The 22,376-nt window shown below is 33.1% G+C and overlaps 2 protein-coding genes across 3 annotated transcripts in view; one reads left to right on the top strand and one right to left on the bottom strand.

Annotated features, from left to right (window-relative positions):
- AUR3 (ataurora3) overlaps window positions 1-22,376 on the top strand; it is a 60,135-nt gene that overhangs the window by 11,936 nt on the left and 25,823 nt on the right. The gene's annotated exons all lie outside the window — the stretch shown is intronic.
- Window positions 4,202-9,391, bottom strand: GRF9 (growth-regulating factor 9). The gene is made up of 5 exons (XM_088219991.1): window positions 8,917-9,391; window positions 7,560-7,817; window positions 6,541-6,699; window positions 5,801-5,956; window positions 4,202-4,735 (listed from the first exon to the last, which is right to left on the bottom strand). Exons 1-5 carry the CDS (start codon window positions 9,278-9,280, stop codon window positions 4,311-4,313), a joined length of 1,362 nt encoding a protein of 453 aa, XP_088076117.1. The 5' UTR covers window positions 9,281-9,391; the 3' UTR covers window positions 4,202-4,310.

Below are 22,376 nucleotides of genomic sequence, written 5' to 3'. Positions count from 1 at the left end.
CCTTCTGACATACTTTAACACTGTCATATCGCCCTGGACCAGGTGTGCAAACTTCATTTCTTTCAAATGTTGAAAAATCTTTGAAAGGTACTCTGCATTGAAGGCTACCAAAAACTGTTCCCAAGTGACTGAAACGGGCAGGGTGGTCTGCTTCAACTGCCACCGGCGACCTGCCTCACCTACGAGCATTTAGGTGGCAAGTACAACCTTATGTTCAGAAACTGCTCTAAGAGTTGCGAATGTCTTCTATGTCTCTGCTAACCAATATTTGACCTCTTAGAAGGAGGATGCCCTTACAAAGATAGATAAATTTAATCTCTTGTACCTCTCAATGTAGTCTGAGTCCATTATAGATGGAATTGAGTATCATAGAAGAGGGACTGTATTATGTTGGGGATGAGCCAGGCAGCCCTGTGGCGGCACCTAGTTGTATGGTGGGGGCACCGAATTGTATTATGGCAATGTCAGATGATATGGTGTAGAAGTAGGGCTGTATCAGGGTGGCTCAAACTGTGGTAGATATAGAGGGTTAGACTGCTCCCTCCTTTCTTTTTGAACTTGTTGAATGAAAATAAGTCTCTCTAGCATCTCAAAGTGACCCATCATGGGTTGCTCAGTTTAGTGGGGGTCTTCCTCTCTTCTTATCTTTGTACCTGCATTTTACAAGAGATGATTGAGTGTCAGTTGTATTCTAGTATTTTTAAATCTCTGTATAAGGAATGGTTCCGATGAACGCGACTCTGATACCAATTATAAAGGCCCGAAACTTAAAAGAAACGACTTCATACTTTAAATGCGAAAGTAAACAATAACTAGGGTTTACATTCCTTACACAGTAATTATGGATACCCAATAGGACTATGAATATCCCTTTTACAGCGGTTAGTAAAAAAAATGAAATAAATAACTGAAAATAATAAATAAATATCCTAAGGGGTTAACCGCTACTAGTACTCAATGGAGTCGGGGAAAAAACCTACGCACAACTCTCATGCTAATAAGGATTTGGATCTTGGTCTTCTTGACTTGAAATAGTTAATAGGAGAGTGAGTTACACCAACCTAGTAAAAATATCACATTAATCATTGATACAAAAACCGAACGTCGGTAAAAAAATATAAAACAACTAATGGAGTCCTTAATTTAAGTAAATTTATTTAACATAAAGAAAATCGTTTATTCCATACCTACTATTATGAGTTTTTTAAAATCAAACTATAAAGACAATTACTCAGATAATATTATGATTTCATTTACAAGTGAGCAAGAATTGCACTTTTTTCTTTTTACCTGCTTACTGAAATCCTTCGGGATCCATAGGGATATTCCCCTACTCGTGAACCTAATATATAGATTTATCAATTAACCCGGCCATCTCCATACTCCGTCCAGTAATTGGAGCTAAACACATCATCGCATCAATATCTCGTATGGTATGATGGTGAATCAGATTTTCCAAATCTTTCTAGTATAGGACTTCTCAGCCATGTCGGATTAAGGCAATGTCCATAGGAGGGTTCCCAACATACCGGGTTCGTCCACCATTTTCTAGGGTACCCAGTAAGCCTTTCTTATATTGACTAAAAACATAAACCGATTATCAGTTATATACCAATAACTTATATTTACAAATCAATAATAGGTCATGTAATTAGGCGATACATACATAAGGAAACATGACTGAAATATTTATTGCAAAATAAACCAACATATAGGGGTATACAATGAGGTAAACCAAATAACTGAGCAAGCAATTAAGTCTATCAATTTAATTCACACAATATAATAGTAAGTATTTTAAGTAGTACAGGTAAAATAAACAGTAAACCAGGACAAATATGAACTGATTGGTTCTGCCTCTATTAGTGACCTGTAATTATTCTTAGGATGTTCTAATTTTCACAAAATACAGTATTATCGATTATTAAGCTTTAATTTATATACCAAGGAATAGGGTGATGAATTCTTACCTAAATCAGTGTTTGAAATACTGCACTATCTATTGCACCTCCTGGCATTTCTCAGATTTTTTGAATTTTTTTAATGGAAATTAAAGCACTCATACGTATTCAAAAATACTCCAAAAAGCTAAAATAGACATTTTAAAACCTTTTCAACTAATTTTTAGGGTTTCAGCACAGTGGTGCCGTCGTGCTCCAGCACTTGCGGTGGCGGTTCGCCTCGGTCTTGCCAATTTTGATCAGTTTAAGCCAGTTTTACACGTAATTCTACGAAAAAAATATATTAAGGAGTCTCGGTTGGCCAGAAAAAGCAAAAAACTAAAACCTACCGGCAGGGGGGTCTTCGGGTGTAGTGGCTCTACTAGTCTTCCTTCGCGGTTGTGGTTCCTCTTCGGCTAACCTGCACCAAAAAAAGACGGTGAACACGGTGATTAAATAATCACGTGAAACGAAAAACGAGAAAGGAGTCATCGAAGAGGGTTTTGGATTTTAACTGCAACGGCTCGACCGAGCTTTACCCGTAGTTTTCGACTCACTCATTGACCCTTTGGCTTCGATTTGGGCATAACGAGACTTGGGATCAAATTTCGAGTGGGAAGGGAAAAAAATATCTATTTTAGTGTCGGCAGGGGCTCTGGTGCGGCGGCGACGGTGGTCGGCCTTCTTCTTCGGTGTCTGGTTATTTCCCTGATTGCCCTTTTTCTTATTCTCTAGTCACCCCTCTGTCGGCTAAGGTTTTGATTCCCTACGAAGAGGAGTTTAAATACTCCTTTCCATTCGATCTAGGCCGCTCGTTTGAGTCGACATGGAGCAAGGAGAATCGTTCAATGATTTTTCGTTTAGGTTGATTGCATGGACGAATCTAAGCCGTCCATCGTGATCAACCCCATCCATCCGATCGCGTCTGAAAAAGAAATGCATCTAAGCTGTCCGTGCGCGTAGAATGTGATATGGACTGTCAAATCACCAGACACACGGATCGCCCACGTGACCTCTCGTGTGGTGCTTATGTCAGCGTATTTGCCATGTGTCATGCTCTGGTTCTCGTGGCTGCTAACTGAGCCATCCCATGTGGCCAAACTTTTTATTTTTTTGCGATTTTACCCCATAATTTTAAATTTTCAATTTCATTCCTAATTCATTTTTTCTCAAAAATTTAATAAAATTTTAATTAAAATAAATTTTTTAATTATTTATATATATTTTGTAAATAAGAAAAATTATTCCGGATCAAATTACAGACGCGATATTACAAATTATGTCAGATATGTTTAATAATATCATATTTAGCATTAAAAGAATTTAACTTTTCAATTATTTAATAAAAATTATAAGTATAAAAAAAAATATTTAACTTGTAAACAATGATTTTGACTCAATTAAATTAAAAAATTTTGTAAAATATAAAAGTTAAATTTTAAATATTTTAAAATAATATAGAGATTAATTTAATATTTTAATTTTATTTTAAATATTTTTTTAAAAAAATTAAAATAAAGTTGCATTCACTCATTGATACCATGATCTATGTTCAAGTATTAGGGCCGTCTGCTTTTTCTAGCGAGCATGATTTTAAAAAAAAAGTGTTTAAAAAAAAAAGACTATTTACCTTACAGAAACATAAGAATATAAATTGATAATAAAACAAATCAGGGTAAACTATACTGATTATATTTGGGAAGGAAAAAAAGGGTATGCAGTATATGAACAACCTTATTTCTCTGCTAATAAATAAATAAATAACTAAAGAGATCAAGAAATAATATTAAGCAGAAATGATTATATCTAAAATACAAAAAATAAATAAATGATCTTACTTTTCAAAAATATTACATTTACGTGTATATATATATATATATATATATATGTGTGTGCAATTTAGATAAGTATGAGAAAACTAAAAAATAGAAGTGACCATAAACCAATTATATAGTATATATTTTTGCTTATACAAAAACACGCAAAATAATAATTTAAGTTAAAGTTTTAAATATTTATTAAACCAATTATTCAAAAATTAAGTTGATAAGAAGTAAAATAACTAATTATTATTTATACTTCAAGCAAAAATAGCCCAAAACAATTCAAAGAAATGAGAAAAAAAAATTCTAAGTAAAAAAAAAAAGACAAATAGTTGAACATTCAACCATAATTCACATAAAAAATTTCTTAAGTGAAAATTTAAAAAAAAAAAACATGCACATATAAAAATAGTTGAATATTCAACCATAATTCCCATTAATAAGTACTCATTAATGATCTCAAACTTTTGTTAGTATCTTGAAGCCAAGATTATCATAAGAGTCTTATTGATGTTTTGGCATTTCGAAATTGAATATAGACATCAGCTTATGAAGAACAGTAATCGTTCTCATTGTCAAAGACTATGTTGGCAACTGCAATAGCGTTGCTATTGTTGCTGATAGTAATACCTTTAACTTTATTCTTTAATAGAGCTGAAGAGTTTCCTGGTATGCCGATAGAAAGAGTAGTGTCAACCGATGAATAATCTTTCTCATTGACAGTTGTCGATATACTTGTAAGGCAGTCAATATCAATGGCAAAAGTGGAAGGAAGAGCAGGTTGTGAGGCTCCGATTCCAAGCGTATTTAATGCAGTACTTTTGTATGTGCCCCACACAGGATTTTTTGAACTAGGAAGAATATCCTTGTTAGGCCAACAACACTTCATTTCATCTATTCTCGCACATCTTGTTGTTGGTTCAAATTCTATTCCAGTACTTTTATAAGAGAATATATCGCCATTAAGAACAACTAAAAAAAGAAAAAGTATATTAAATGAGATAAAAATCCAATGTATTTTGTAGAAATTTAATACACTTATAAATTTTAAAATTTATACTCTAAAACAAAATTCTTAAAAAATTATCAAGTGAAAGACAACCAACAGAGTTATATATCATAGTACAGTAGGAGAAGAGTAGAATTCTATTTTCATTATATAACTCATAACTCAATTTCTTACGATTTTTATCCTTATAGTTTTCATTTCTAAATAGAAATTTGTCATTCTACACCTAATAGTATGGATCAAATCATTAGTGTGTTAGTGAGGAGTAAGCAATGGTCTGAATCGGCTAGATTGGACCAAAATCAAATGAAAAAAATTTTCTGATCCAAGGACTTAACCAATGTAACTTCAATCCAGACCTATAAGAACTAAATATTTTCAATTTGGCCCAGTCTTGGACTAAAGTAGACTAAAAATTTGATCAAAAAGCAAATTTTTTTAAATAAATGTTTATATATTAATATTTTTAATTTTAAATATTAAAGAACAAATATATATTATTTATATATTTATTTTTTAATAATTTATTATATAATATACATATATATAATACATATATATAGTATTTACATATTTATTATTTTTATTTTTAATATTAAAATTTATTAATTAATTTGTATTGAACCTAACCAAATTTAGACCAAGTTCATTCGTGATCTTTGGTCTCAAAAATTTTTGGACTAAGAACCAGGTTAAACACTGTTTAGTATGTTCCAATCTAGACTGAATAATGCTCACCCCTAGTGTTAGTGGAGCTGCACCCCTAGCAATTCATGACACTTTGGATGAAAGTATGATTAAGTTTCCTTATTTGAAATAGTCACAACAACAACAACAACAACAACAACAAAAAAAAAAACTCAAACTAATATTCTTATTTTTTGAAGAAGAAAATACGAACCAAAGAACATACTTTTGGAAAAAAATTAATAACGAATATATATGATGATGGAATGATGATGGTGCTTCTCTTTCTTTTCTCCTACATTAAGGAAATACATACACAAAAAAGAATAGATTGAACTTACCTTTTCCTACATCAGAATATTTGAAACTATTATTATTGTTGTTCCAGATGCTGATTGGGAGATTGGAACTGGTGGAAGCTAATGAATTTACTTTAGAGATTTTATTTTGTTGAACATGGTTGTTATTCTCACCAATTGCATTAGTGCTGGTACTACCTGCAAAAATGGAGTTATAATGCGATGAAGAAAGAGTCATGAAATATTATTATTTGTACCTTATGAAATCTTTATATCATTTTAGATTTGATATTAGATGGGGATAGAGAATCTAGATAATTAGGTTGAGAATTTTCATCAACCTTGTTATTTTTCGATCGGTTTAAAATTAAAAAATGTTCATCGGTCCATATCAAACCAAACCAAATTTGGACCAGGTTAGACAAAAAATATTTTATCTAAAAATTTTTGGATTGAAGGTCGGACTGAACATTATTTGGTTTGTTCTAATCTAGATTGGATAATGCTCACCCTTAGTATTAGTAGAGTTGCACTCCAACAATTCATGGTGCTTTCGAATAAAAATATGATTAAGTTCCCTATTCAGAGTAATCACAACAAAGAAAAAAAACTCAAACTAATATTTTTATTTTTTTAAAAAAATTTTGATTAAACGACATACATAATTTCATAAGAAAATTAATCACGAATATATATATGATGATGGAATGATGATATTGTTTTGCATTCTTTTTTCCTACATTAATGAAATACATACACAAAAATGAATTGATTGAACTTACCTTTCCCTATATCAGAATATTTGAAACTATTATTATTATTATTGTTCCAAATGTTGATTGGAAGATTGGAACTGGTAGAAGCTGATGAATTTACTTTGGAGATTTTATCTGGTTGAACATGGTTGCTATTCTCACCAATTGCATTAGTGCTGGTACTGCCTGCAAAAATGGAGTTATCATGTGAAGAAGAATGAGTCCTAAAATATTTAATTATCTGTACCTTATGAAATATTTAAATCATTTTAGATTTGCTATTAGATGGGGATGCAGAATCTGAAGAACTAGGTTGAGAGTTTTCATCAACATTGTTATTTTTTGTATCGGTTTCTACCTTTATACATGTGCCACTCACAATATTTTTCATTTGGTATATTAAATGAGTTTTAATATGAAAAATATTGGGAGATCTATGTCAAACTAGACAAAATTTAGATTAGAATAGTCTAAAAATTTTTTATTTAAAAATTTTTTGACTAGAGACCGAGCTAAATATTATTTGGTACGCTCCAATCCAGACTGGATAATGTTCACCTTTAGTGTCAGTATAGTTGCACCGCAACAATTCATGACATTGTTGGAAGAAAGTATGGTTAGATTCCCTTATTTAGAGTAATCATAACAAAAAAAAAAACTCAAAAAAATATTCTAATTTTTTAAAGAGGAAAATATGGACCAAAGAACAAATATATTTTGGGAAGAAAATTAATCATGAATTTATATGATGATGAAATGTGATATTGTTTTTCTTTCTTTACTCCTACATTAATGAAATACTTACACACAAAAAATTGATTGAATTTACCTTTTCCTATATCAGAATATTTGAAACTATTGTTATTATTGTTCCATATGTTGATTAGCAGGCTAGAACTAGTGGAAGTTGATGGATTTATTTTAGAGATTTTATCTAGTTGGACATGGTTGCTACTCTCACCAATTGCAATAGTGTTGGTACTACCTGTAAAAATGGAGTTATAATGCAAAGAAAAAGGAGTTATGAAATATTTAATTATCTGTACCTTCTGAAATCTTCAAATCATTTTTAGATTTGATATTTGATGGGGATGTAGAATCTGAAGAAATATGTTGAGAATTTTCATCAACCTTCTTATTTTTTGATCGGTTTCTACCTCTGTGCATGTGTCGCTCACAGTATTTCTCATTTGGTAAGGTATCATTACCACAACGCCATTTTTTTCCATCGGTTCTTCGACACCTCCATGGTTGTAACTCTACCATACTTTGGTTGCTTATGCCCCAAAAGTTATATCTTTCAACTACGATTAGAGAAAAAAAACAATAAAAGAAAATAAGACATGAAGAGAAACATATTTATACTATAAGATGACTCCTGAAATATCAACTCAATTGACAACATCTTAAACTCAGTGTAGTTCAATTATAAGTTAGATTTACCATACAGTGAGATAGATGAAAAGTAAAAAATTTATTAATTCAATAGAACATGAAGAATAATCAATAGTAAATCTCGTACAAAACACCTAAAAGTGCAAAAAATCTCATAACTTTCTTTTTTAATGATACCAATATCATTTCTCTACCTATAGATTTTGTGTTTATTGCATTTATATATATATATATATATATATATATATTATCTGTTATTTGAACCCACTCAATAAAAGTTAAATTAATATCCTTAGTTTTCAATCATGAAAATGATACAATTTAACTTAATTATGTATCAAATGATTCAACTTTTGAAAGATTAAGAATGTGTTAGGTCGAGCAATTGACACGATATAAGTTAATTCGATTCTTTTTATTTGAACTTTGAGTGATAGAACAAGTAAGAGTAAAGTTTTTTTTTTTTCATTTTCATAGACTTGTTATGCAAAAATGCAAAGATTTTATTTTAGATTATTATAATCTATATAAACTCTCCTTATTATTAAAAGAAATCCTTAGTTTTCACACAAATTAATTGTAGCCAAACAAAAATTGAAGATAAACACAAAATCACCAACCTCACAAAACCGTAGAGCAAGAACATTTCTCTTGTGACAAGATCAAGAATATACAGTATTTGGTAAAAAAAACCATTGGGTCCACCCGACCCGCTAGTTATCGAATTGCCACCTTTTCAAGTTTATATTACCAAATAAAACTTTAAATTACTGTCTCTAATCCAATTTATCAAAATCCCAACATCAAAATCACAAACAATAATCTCAGAGAAAAATCACCAACCGTTCTCTATCCCCCGGTTAAGCAATCAAACAAGACTAACGAAGCAAAGAGAATAATATATACAGACAACGAAACTCTAAGGACCTGTTTGGACGAATGCAAAGAGAAAAAAAAAAATCGATTAAACCCAATTAAAATAATCAATGATGATCAAAATATACTTACAGCCAGGGCAATGCTGATAGATACCAGGGCAACCAGAGCGATTTGAAGTAAAAACATTCTCCCGCACCGAAGCGACAAGGTGAGAAGGGATTTGAAGCCCATTCAGGAGATAATGAAAGATCAGAAACTGTTTTTGAAGCTCTTGAAATTGAGCTGGTGTGAACACGGACTTTCTGGGCTGTTTCTCACCAGTCGTCAACCTAGAATTCTCCGTCGTCGACTCGCCGACGACCGATGACATTCCCTCCGCCGCCCTACCACCTTTCTTCCCCATCACCACAAGCACAAAACTAAGAGAGTCGAAAAGAAGAGAGAGAAGGTTTTGAATTCTGACAGCTTTAAGAATATTAGATGAAAACTCCATTTTTATAAGCTACCATTTTGTCTTTACTCGCGTCCGTTAAAAGAAAACCATTTAGCTTTTTCCTTGGCTGGATAGCATGTACACAAAACAAGTATAACCCACTGAAAATTAATTTGCAGAAATGGTAGTTTTGGGGGTACATGGCATATAATGTATATATAGCTGATACACTTACACACCACATATAACAAGTTTTAAAATCTGAAAAAAAAAGAAACCCAGATTGAAAAGGGGAAAAAAAGAACACTGAAAGAACGATTTTTTTTTTTTTTTCCGACGTGGAAAATAATCTTTGTCAGCGTTCTGACAGGCTCTACCTTAATTCAGACAACGACGGAAGAATCTCACTTCAGCTAAACATCGTTTGTTGCAAGTTCGTCCCAGTGCAAGGTCTCGTGCGTGTACGATACGCTCGCGTTGGCAAAGAGATCTGTTTGTAAGAGTGAACCGATTTTAGTCGTGTAATTCACGCTCCTTGTTGGTGTTGGGAAAGAGAGCTTACACGCCGACCTGCAAGCTTAAGTTGGTTTTTAATTATTTTTTAGCCAACGTTATTTCTACAAAAATTTAATTTATTGAATTAAATTTGAATATTTTATTAATTAAATATAAATACATATCAATTATAATATAATTTTTTACCGACATATCAGAATTTATGGTCCACAATTTATAACTTTTTATAAATAAAATAAAATAATAACTATTCAGTTAAAATATTACTAAATTTAGTTTTTAATCTTTTATAATAAAAATAAAGTATTAATTATTTAATTAAAAATAGTTAATTTAATTTATAATTTAAGAAAAAATTATGATATTAGTATTAATGTGAATTTATTTTTAAAAAAATACAAAATCATTTGTACATCTAATATTTTTATTTGGAATAGTGGTAATTATGTACATATTTTATCTTCTATGTATTTTCTTGCTAAAGATTAGTGATTATAATTATGAGTAACCAAATATATATATATATATATATTTCTTTAGATGAAAGCTTGATGAATTTTTTTTAATTTATTGTGTATATTGCTAATAAAAGAAATTAGCGGTCACATAATGTATTTTCTAGAAATACATAATTTTTTTAATTAAAACAAAATTCAATTTAACTACTACAGTTTTACATTACTGTATTAATTATATAATATAATAAGAATGTTAACTATTACATTACTGTATTAATTATGTAATATAATAAGAATTAATGTTATATTAACGGGACTAATTAATTACTAAGTTTTTTGGTATGAAAAAAATAATTGCTCATTTTATGTTATTTTTCTTTTATCTCTTGTCCTTTTAATTTCCCTCTCACGTGATGGTTGCTTCTATTTATGCTCTTTTAAAAAAATAAAAAATAAAAAAGGGAAAAAAGAAAAAGAAAACAACAAGGGACACCTTCTCCTACATAATCTTTTTAAGGAACACATGAACAAACTCGTTGGATGGCGCATATATAAGCTCGGCTCATCCACTAGCACATTAAGATATTTGCAAATTATTTTAAATTTGTAAAATCTACACAATAGATTTCAAAATTAACTACAATTTTAAAATTTACTAAAAATAACACATAAGACCATTATGATTTATCTAAAAATTAAAAAAAAAAAGAGATTTAAGAACAAATAAATTTGAAAGATTAAATGAAATTGATCTAATAAAATCATAAAAATTATGTAATATATATTACCCTCATCGTTTTATTGCATCATTTAAAAAATTAAAAAAGAAAAGAAAAATAAATGTTGGGTTTTTAAATTTTAATTTAAGCTCATATTGTAAACGTCTGGAACTCAAGAAATCAAGACATGAATTGAATACGGAAGCGGAATAATAAAGTGAGAGTTCACATTTTTTACACAATAGTTTAAAAACACCCAATATGGCTACGAGAATATTTACTTTAAAAGAATAAACAAAAATCAAATAAATAAACGAAAAGTAAACAACAGAACATCTTAGAACGACCTTCACTAGCTTTTGAAGGAGTTCAGGTGGTGAAATATTTACAACTCTCTTATTGATCGGGATCTGGGTCTTGATCCTCTTGATCTGAAATAATTAATGAAATGGTGAGCTACACTAACCCAATAAGAATATCACAGTACTCACCGATACAGAAACTGAAGATTAATAAAAATCATAAAAACAACTAATGGAGCTTTTGATTTTTGTAAATTCATTTATCATAAAGAAAAACATTTATTGCATATATTTCTCATTTGTGAGATTTTCAAAATCGACCTATAAGAACAATAACCCAAATAATATTCCGATCTTATATTCAAGTTGTAGCGCCCGGAAAAGGGTTGAAAAAAAAAAGGACACGTCGGAAGCCACGTCAGCAGGCCCGGTCAGCAGTCCCGGCCAACCGGGACCTGCCACGTGGCAAGACCACGTCGTTCCAAAAAGGGTCACGTTGGCGATCCGCGTAGGCGCGATCGGACGGCCCAGATCAAGCGTGCGATCGGACGGCCCAGATTTAAACGCACGGACGGCCCAGATTTAATCAAAAACGGACAGCCCAGATTAAAACAAAATGGACGGCTGAGATCAAAAGGCAAAGGGTTATAAATAGAATCCCCACACCAGACCACAAACCCTAGCCGCCTGCCGCTCGCCGGAGAAGACGAACCAGAAGCCGGCCGCCGCCACCCGCCGCCGCACCGGAGGGATTTCCGACCGCCGATCGAGGTAAATTTCATACCCCCGACTCATTTTTCCACGCTGATTTCCCCAGTAGCCAAATCGGAGCCAAAATCCCAGCCAAACGGCCGGAAAATACGGCCGAAAGCCAGCGGCGCTGCCGCGCCCCTTCTCGATTTTTGCCTCCGATGAGGCCCTTCCCAGCCTCCGTTTAATGCAATTTTTATATCACCGTGATCACCATTCTTTTCTCTACAGGTTGATCAGAGCCGAATCACCAAAACACGAACTTCACCGGAGAGCCGCCGCACCCGAGAGCACCGTCGCCGGTAAGCTTCGGTTTTCCGTAAATTTTCAGCCCCCCGAGGGCCGTAGGGTTGTTTTATCGCAGGAACCAATGCGAGTGTGGCCGAATTCGGCCGAAAATGGCCAACCCGAGGCAAACCGCCGCCGCAAGCGGCGACGCTCTCGCCGGAGCACGGCGGAGCAGCCGTGCCGGAGTTGCGATTTGGGCCGAAAGGGGCCCTAGGCCTAATTTAGGTTTTTTTTGGAACACGTGCAGGTACCAGTAGTGCGTTTCAGTTCCCCAAGAAAAATTCAGGGAAAATTAGGGACAGCCTGCAAGCGCACTGTGAAGCCGTGTTTGGATCCCGAAACGAGTAATGACCCCTCACCCTATTTCCTATCACGGTTTTAAAGTTCAATAAATGATAAAACGGTATTTCATGAATCAACGAATGTGTGAAATTGCTTAAGGTCGCTAATGGAGCTCGAGTCTAGTGTGTTTGTCGGTTAACTGTTATTTGGCATGTTTTACAGTTTTAAATGCAGCATGAGGTTCGATGTTTTCATTTTATAGTTTCGTGTGCATATTTTACTATTTTATTGATTATGGATTGAATGAACGGGATATTGATGCTGTATGTTGTCTGTTTGGCATAAATTATCGTTTTGCTTGTTTGTATGTGATTGATAATGCTGACTGAGGGAAAAGGAGAATGAAAGATTATGTGAATGGAAATTGTATAATGTGTTCAGCCTGACTAGATATCTTGGGAGATGGTGGAAGGACCGGGTCCGTAGGGAACCCTACCGGGATTGTGGTCTTCTATACCGGACGGGGTATGGAGATCTTATGTGTTTTAGCGCCCATACCGGATGGGGTATGGAGACGGCCCTGGAATATGATTTCAAGTGTTAAGGATTAACGGGTAGCGGGACCCCTATGGATCCCCATGGATACTAGTGGGCTGGTGAATTAGGAAAATATGTTGTGTAACGATTGAATTACGAAAAGTGTGATAGGTATTATGTTATACAGTTCATATATATGTTTCCATGATGATGATGATGTTATTGCTTTCGTATATTGTTTTATGAATTTCACCGAGGTAAGTGAATGGTAAAGGTTTTATTATCGATAAAAGGATTTGCTGTAAATTATGCTCCATTGGTCTTTTTGTGTTTTCTACCCACCTTTACCTCCGTGACGGTGAGATATCGTGATGTCTTTACTGGGCTAGTGTAACTCATTCCTTATTTAATCATTTCAGATCAAGGGGACATCGTTCCCGAGCCGGTTCCGCAGGAGGACGACGAAGGGGACGCCTAAAGACTCCATAGTCACATTCGTAGTTTTTACTTTCAAGTTTTCTCCCTTAGGTAGTTTGATCTTTTATATTTTGTGAGCACGTTTTTTGTTTTGGTGTAAGGGATGCTATTCAAATTTTGACTTCGCTTCCGCATTTGATATTTTTAATATACATTCCATTATGAATTTCCGGGGCTGCTACACAAGTGAGTAAAAACAGTAACTTTTCTTTTTTATTTCCCTAGTGGTATCCTTAGGGGCCAATCGGGATATCCCACTATGCAGCCATTATTCAACATTGTCAACTAACCGGCCATTCTCGTACCTCGTCCGGTATAAGTGTCAAAAATACAAATTTTTGATACTCCGTCTGGCATGAGGCAATGTTCATAGTAGAGTTCTCTATGTAGCTGGTCCGTCCACGATCTCCTAGAATATTCAGTAAACCTACCATTCATTCATTCACTAACCAATCAATTTTTCGTTTACATTTAATTTTCAGTTCCACAATTTAACCGTAAATCAACGCAAGATAAGCAATACATACATCAAGCAAATACAATTGAATCATGTTACCAATTTCAGTATATTATCATGCATTTAAAACTGTAAAATCAAACAATCGGTTAAACAGGACAAACAATAATAAATAACCGGTTCTAACTCCATTAGTAACCTACAATTAATCTTCAAAATTTTTTAAATTAAACAAAATACTGTATTATTGATAATTAAACTTCAATTCCATGACAGAGAATAAGGTGAGAGATTCTTACTCGAATCGGTGTTCGAAATACCGAACTTTCAGCTGCGCCTACTGGCGGTTTCCAGATTTTTTAAATTTTTCTGCGGAGATTAAAACACGCTTCATGTACCTAAAAATACTCTAAAAAATCCAAAATTAGTGTTAAAAACCTTTTCCAGCCAATTTTGGAATTCTGTCTCGGCGGCACCGCCGTGTTCCAGCGACGCATTGCAGCCCGCAACGGCAGTTTGCCTCGGCCTGACCGTTTTCGGCTAGTTTTGACCAATTTCGACCAGTTATACCCATCACTGTGAAAAAACACGTTTGGGGGACTCGGTTGGTCGAAAAAAGTCAAAAAATAAAAACTTACCAGCGGCGAGATTTTTCGGTGCAGCGGCTCCGCTGGCTCACCTTCATTGCTACACATTTTTCTTCAGTCAACATGTAGAAAACAGAATGATGAACATAATGGTGAAAAAATGCACGAAATGAAAAATGGGAAGGGACTCATCGAAGACAATTTTGGGTTTTGCCCGCGGCGGCACCACCGGGCTTTATCCACGGTTTACGTCTCATCCGTCATTCGTTTTGCTCTAATTTGGTCATGGGGGTGTTGGGAATCAAATTCCGAGCGGATAAGAGAATTTTTTTTATCTTTTTGGCAGTCGGAGGTGGCTCCGTCACGATGACGGGGACAGTTGGCTCCCTTCTCCTGCGATTGGTTCTTCTTCTCCGGCAGGAGGCTAGCGGTTAGGGTTTGGGTTTGATGTGATGCGAGATATTTATACCCATTTCCCTTAAATCTGTACTGTTCATCGTATTTGATCTCGACCATTTGATCACGTTTAAAGAAGAAATAAATTTGTACCGTTCATCGCAATTTGATCACGACCATACGATTGCATTTAAAGAGAAAAAGAATCTAGACCGTTCATTGCATTTAATTATGACTGTCCGATCGCGCCTGAAAAGAGAATGGATCTGGACCGTTCACACGCGCGGGAACACATCCGGGCCATCCGATCACGGGCACGTAAATTACCGTCGTGGCCTTCCCCGTGGCACCAAGTCAGCGCGCCTTGCTACGCGGCGCGCTCTGGTTCATCAGGACTGCTGACTGGGCGGTCTTACGTAGCGTAATTTTTTAAAATTATATTTTGATCCTCCAATTTTCGATTTTTCTTTTAAAAATACTATCCAAACCCAAATTTTCACCCATTTTTCCTTAAATTATTTTTAATTTCATTCTCAGCTTATTTTTTTTCCTAATTTTATATTAAATAAAATTTATAAATTTAAAAATTATATTTTTATACATTTTTTAAAATTTTAAAATTAATTCCGGACAAAAATTTTGGGTCCGGGTATTACATATATTATTTAGATCGAAAGATCCATCTGACCTTGCCCAACTCAAGCCCTAATACCCTTTACAAAACCCTCACCCCAAAAATCCATTCGGCCTATTCTCAGCCCATGGTCTCATCAATCGAAACGGAGTCGTTTTAGGTCTTCTAAGGTTTCATTCCCGATCAGGGAGTAGAGATAAGAGCTTCATTTGTTACTTTCTTCACGTGATATACCCCCTTCGTTGAAATGGAAAGCATCGAAAAAAGAACAGAGAAGTAATTAAAATGGGAAAATTCTGATGATGATTCTCAACGTCGGGTTTGACAAAGCTGATGGAAAGAAAGTAGAGCAGCAGATCAGCGAGGCAGAAGCGAGAAGTCAACAAAGATGAAGATGGCTGAAGGATGAAGAGCAGCAGTGATGGAAGAGCATGGCTTGAAGGTGATCAAACCAAGGAAAAACCCTCAAGGTTCACATGATAAGATGTGATTTAGAGGGAGTTAATGTAACTACAAGGTTTTGTTTTTGCCTCACTTGGTTTCAAATGCTAATCTCCACTCATCTTTTATTTACAAATTGGTTAGGTCTTTGGAATGACCCAAAACACTTACATGATCTGGATCCTGTCGCCCATGGCTTGAACCCCTTTTTTTAGAAACCTTTCTTGGTCATTAGGTGTTTATAGCAATTTTATTTTTTCTTTTAAATTACATCAAATTTTTAACCCGTCATGAATAATCTAACTAAGAAAATCTAATAGTAATGTTCCTTTTGTTCAAAAATGTAATAAATTAGTTGTAATTTAACTCAATTTATTCATCACATCTTCACTTACACAGTACTGACTTGAGTTATAAATTATATGAATCAAGTAAAATATAATTGTATGAACTATCATATCATCATGATTGTTATTTAATCTTTACTTATTATTTAATAATGATTAGAAATATCTATGAAATAAGATTACTAGAAAAAAATACTATATTTACATATCTTATAGTTCTTTTAATGAATATGTTATCATTAATAGATTTTTCTTATGAATCCTCACTCGAGAAATTGTATAATGATATAAGAACTAATACTAAGGGATTTTCCAAGTTATTAATAAGATTTGCAGAAATATCTCAAATTACTAAGAGATTTTACATCATGAAGTACTCATTGATCATCTCAAACTTTTATATCTCAAAAACATTATTATTAATATCATATCATAATAATTTATTGATGTCCTAGAATTTACTATCAAATTTCATAACAATATCACTATTTTCATTCTTCTATAGGAGTAATATTATTATTTTCGTTGATAATAATACCTTTATCTTTATTCTTCGAAAAACTTGGAGGTCTTGGGATGGTAAGAGAGAGTTCGGTGTTTACTGTTGGATAATCTTTCTCATCTATAGCTTTAGATGTGCTTGTGAGACAACTAATAACAGCAGCAGTTGAGGAGAGAAAAGGAGTTTGTAAATGTTTGATATTGAGTGCGTTTGGTACAATACCTCGATACATGTCTTGCGTCATATTTTCCATATTGGAAATAAAATCAATTTCAGGTAGGCGAACTTTCCCTCCATCTACTCTTTTACACCTTATTGGTTCAAATTCTATTTCAGTACTTTTATAAGTGAATGAACCGCCTGGATAATAAACTAAAAAATTAAAAAATTAAAAAAAAAATATGAAATGGAACATATTTCATATAGAAAACAAACTTGTAAAATGAAATTTGTGCTTAAGAAAAAGTTTCTTAAAGAATAATCAAGTAAAAGACAATCAAGAGTTTTTCTTTTTTTATTCTATAGTATTGAAAATTTAGATAATCGATATCATCAAGATTGTAACAATAGTTATCTGGAGTTTGTGTAAAATTAAAGAATAAAAATATAAAACAACATGTTTTTGTCTATTTATCTATATCTGCGAAAACATCTACTATATTCTCGTTACAACCGATTTAATAAGAAAAGTACATATCAAAACTCTTTCGCTTAAAACAACTACCAAGTCTCAATTTAGAATATAGAATTAAAAAAAAAAACTAGTTCTTCACTCTCAATACTAAGGCTATGTCTAGAAATTTTTTTGAATTTTTGTAGAAATTCAAATAAGAAATAGTAAAATTATTCCATAAAATAATTAAAATTTTGAAATCGCAAAAAGTATTATGTAAAATTAAAACAGTACTTTCTAAATCCCCACAGAACCAGTGATATTTTTACATGGATTAATTAAACTCTAACCAAGTTAATATTTATCTGTTTTTGTCAATTTTTGTCTCCAAACTGAATTAAATATAAAATTTATAATATTTAATTTCACAAATTTTTTGAATTTATAATATAAAGTTTAGGTTTAATTACTCTTTTAAAATCATGCATATTGGTTTGGAATTAATTTTTACAATTCTTTTAGGACTAATATTTTGTTAATAGTATTATGTTCCTAATTATGTATCATGTAATATATATATATATATAGTCAAAAGAAAAGTAAAGGAAACTGACCTTTTCCTGCACCAGCATAGTTGAAACCAGTATTGTTGTTGTAGGCGCTGCTTGGGAAGAAGTTCTTCTCTCTTGGGACATTAATGTTGCTGCTCTCAATAATCGGAAAGTTACTGGTAGTGGCTGAAATATTAATGGAGTTACTATGGGAAGATGAAGGAGTAACAAGATAATATAAATCCTACTTTCTAAAACATTCATATCATTTTTAGATTTAGCGTACAAGGACTGAGATTGTTCAACATTACCTCTTGAGTCGTATTTTGCTCTCTGCATATTTAGTTCGTTGTACTTCTCGTTAGGAATAATGACATTGCTGGATCGTGCATTTTTCCGATCCGTTCTTTGGCACCTCCATGGTTCTAGATCTTGCATGCTTCTGTTTCTCGAGAATGTCCAGGAGTTGAATCTTCCAACTATAACGGGGACAATGCAAACAAATTAAAACATGAATATATATATATATATGTATATAAAGATTAGAGACGTAGAGAACTTATAAGTAAAAAGTTAAGTATAGCTCATGATTTTTCTATTTAATAATACTACTATTGCTGCTTAGCTTATAGGGTTTGGTATTTACTTGTGTTAATAATTATGCATGCTAATGTTTAGATTCACTTAATTAAAAATTAAAAAGTGTCTTAACTTCTTTTAATAAAAAAATCACGAAGCAATCTAACCTAATTATGCATCAATTATTTAAGTTAATAAGATCAAAGTGATCGGAGTTTATTAAGTCACTCAGATTGTTTATCATGAGTTAAGTCTTTCTTTTTTCAAGAATTAGGTAAGTGAAAATTAACTTTTTTCACTTCTATTATCTTATCAACAGGTTTATAAACTATATTTGATGTCTAATGATCTCAAAAGTAACCAAATATCTTTTGTACATAATAAATGAAAATTAACCTTTTTCGATTTCTATAATCTTATCAACACGGATATAGACTATATTTAATGTCTAATAATCACAAAAAGTCACCAATCATCTTTCTCGCTTAAAAGAATTAAATAAGACTTCAAAGATCTAGTAATATTTAAATGTATTATGTGTAACAAAATAACAAAAACATATCAATCTCATCGGATCAAAGCAACAAAAACAAAAGCAAGAACAATGAAAACGATCAGATAAAATCAAGGATCTTAAATAAAAAAATAAATTAACTCACAATTAGGCAAGCGCTTATGGATATCAGTGCAAGCAAATCCAAATGAAGAAGAAGTAGTATTCCACAGAGTGGCCATAAGATACGAAGGGATCTCGAAGCCAGTTAAAAGGTAGCTAAAGATCATAAATTGTTGCAGAAACTCCTGAAACTGCGCTGGAGTGAACACAAATCTGATTCTCTTATCTGCCATTGCCAGAGAATTCTCCATCAATGCACTGCCACCAATTCCAAGAGAAAGTTCGACTGACGGCGCCACAAATGACTTTTCCTCTACTCTTCCTTCCTTCGCTTCCATCGTTTCCTCTGCCTTTGCTTCATCATTCCAACGAGTCAATTTTATAAGCTGTCATTAGGGCTTCATTTATCTTGTTAAAGAAAACTTAACTGTTATCTAATTGGATTCTGATATTATGTAAGAATCCAATCATCTGCTGAAAAATTTTCATAATACATAGCATATCCAACAGGTGAGATTAACATACCGCATATAGCGATTTTTTTAACCCAAAATTGAAAAGGGGGAAAAAGGAAACTTTTTTCATTTGAAGATGATTGTTCAATGTATTGTTGTAACAAATGATTATTTATAAAAATATATATATATATACATTAATGTGACTTGAATTTTAAGGATATCTTATCTATATTTAGATGAATATTTTATATCTATCTTAATTAATATTTTATGTATATGTTGGGGATATTTTGTATTTATCTTTGAAAATATTTGATGTATATCCTAGAGAGTTTTGTAGAAAAAAACTCTCATAGTTTTTTTATTTAAGGGTTATGACCAAATTGGTGATGTACGATTAAATTATCATAATAAAAAAGTTTTTTTATCAGGTTTACCCATAGATAAAAATACACTATTGAACTATGTTAAATCTTGTATTATTCTTTTTCTACTTTTATTTTCATGTGATTGTGCATGGTTTAAGGGTTAATTTTTCTAATAAGTGGTATCAGATCTCTGGATTGAGAGAGAGACAAACGAAGCTTATCGTCGCTGTCGCGGTGATGGTTGATAGAAGAGGGCAGCGATTTAGCTTATTAGAGAACTGAATCTATATGAAAACATTGATCTGCACGTGCCTAAAGGGAAGACATGCGACAATCAGTGAAACTAGAAGGATGATGTTGTCCAGTTGCGACCATGAATAGATCTAAAGGTGCGCAATTCAAAAACATGCAGAAAAAGAAGCAACGTCGTGGGTGGTCTAAGACAGATCTCTCATGTGCATTTTTAAACCAACGGCAACACTCCAAATGTAAAGGCCCGGAACTTTAAAGGAAATGAATTTATAATTTAAATGCAGAAGCGAATAATAAAGTTAGGGTTTACATTCCTTACACAATAATTTAGAATGCCTAATAGGGCTATGAGAATGTCCCTTCTAAAAGACAAACTGTAATGAATAAATAAACATCTTAAGACAACCTTCACTAGTAGTTGAAGGGAGTCCGAGTGATGAACTACTCACAACCCTCTTGCTGATCGGGATCTAAATCTTGGTCTTCTTGATCTGAAATAGTTAATAAAAATGTAAGCTACACTAACCCAGTAAGAATATCACACTAATCACATATACGAAAAATTGAAGATTTGTAAAAATTAGAAAAATAACTAATGGAACCCTTACTTTAATTAAATACATTTAACACAAAGACGTTTGTTTGATACATACTGTTACAAATTTTTCAAAAATAACTTATGAAAACCCATATTTATACCAATTTTTATTTTCACACATAAGAGAATAAGTAACGACAATTTTTCTTTCTTACTTGCTTACTGGTACTCCTGGGGGTCCAACAGATGTCCCCCTACTCGTGAACCTAATATCTAATTTTAACAATTAACTGATCATCCCTATACCCTATTCAGTAATGAGCACTAAATATTCCATCGCCTCGATGCCCCATCCGGTATAAGGGTAAACTATATCTCCGAAATATTTTCAGTATGGGACTTTCTAGCCCCATCTGATTGAGGTGATATTCACGGTAGGGTTCCCTATATACTAGGGTCGTTCGCCCTTTCCCTGGGTACCCAGTAAGTCTTTCACATAAAGATTATCATCAAGCAAAACAACCAACAAACGCATACCAATATCTCATATTATATTAACAGATCAATTAGACGATATTTATGAAAATGATATAGTTTATCATAACAAGGAATCAAGTAACTAGATAACTGAATAAAACAGATAAATTGATTAGACAATTGAAACTATAAATTAAGAGCATGTACAATACGATAACAAGCAAGTAGGATAGTATAGGAAAACAAATAAAATATTAAGACAATTATAAACTAACCGGTTTTGACTCCACTACTAATATGTAATTATTTTTAAGATTTTCTAACTTTTCACAAATACATAAAATTATACATCACTAAGTCTCAATTTACTGTAACGAGGAATAGGGTGAGGGATCCTTACCTGGATCGATATTTCGAGACGTTGCGTTATCTATTACGCCTCTTAACGGGTACTGAATTTCTTAAATTTTTCCTGCAGAATTCAAAACACTCGTCACGTACCTAAAAATATTTCAAAAATCCAAAATTGGTGCCCAAATCTCTTTCCGGCCAATTTTGGGATTCTAGCACGTCGCCGCCTTCGCCACCCACGGTGGTGGTTCGCGTCGGTCTAGCCAGTTTTAGCCGATTTTGGTCAGTTTTTGCCAGTTTTACATGTATCCCTGCAAAAAAAATGTTATGAGACCTTCGTTGGTGAAAAAATCACAAAAATCAAACCTGGGAGAGGGGGGGGGGTTTGGGTCCGGCGACTCCACCGATCCTCCTTCGCGACTGAGATTCCTTCTTCAGCTAAACTACACAGAAAAGAACGGAGAACACAATGATCAAAAAATCATGTAAAACGAGAAATAAGAAGGGCTCATTAGAGGAATTTTTTTGGGTTTTGGCCGCAACAACTCTGCCGGGCCTTATCCACGATTTTTAACTTACCCGCCATCCCTCTTGCTCTGACACAAACATGCTAAAAATCTAATTCTGAGCGAGTATGGGAAAATTTTACTTTTTTTGGCA

The sequence above is a fragment of the Carica papaya genome, chromosome 5 (genome assembly GCF_054855325.1).
Source record: "Carica papaya isolate Zhongbai chromosome 5, ASM5485532v1, whole genome shotgun sequence".
Classification (NCBI taxonomy): domain Eukaryota; kingdom Viridiplantae; phylum Streptophyta; class Magnoliopsida; order Brassicales; family Caricaceae; genus Carica; species Carica papaya.
The sequence above is the reverse complement of the archived record's forward strand: the minus strand, read 5'-3'. Positions and strand labels throughout refer to the sequence as shown.

Bases quoted from the DNA above. Each gene is read 5' to 3' on its own strand.
- GRF9 (XM_088219991.1), bottom strand. From the start codon at position 9,280: ATGGAGTTTTCATCTAATATTCTTAAAGCTGTCAGAATTCAAAACCTT. The intron at 7,818-8,916 runs GTAAGTATATTT...CTCTAATCGTAG, and splicing joins CTATCAGCATTGCCCTGGCT to TTGAAAGATATAACTTTTGG. The intron at 4,736-5,800 runs GTAAGTTCAATC...TTCTTTTTTTAG, and splicing joins ATATTCTGATGTAGGAAAAG to TTGTTCTTAATGGCGATATA.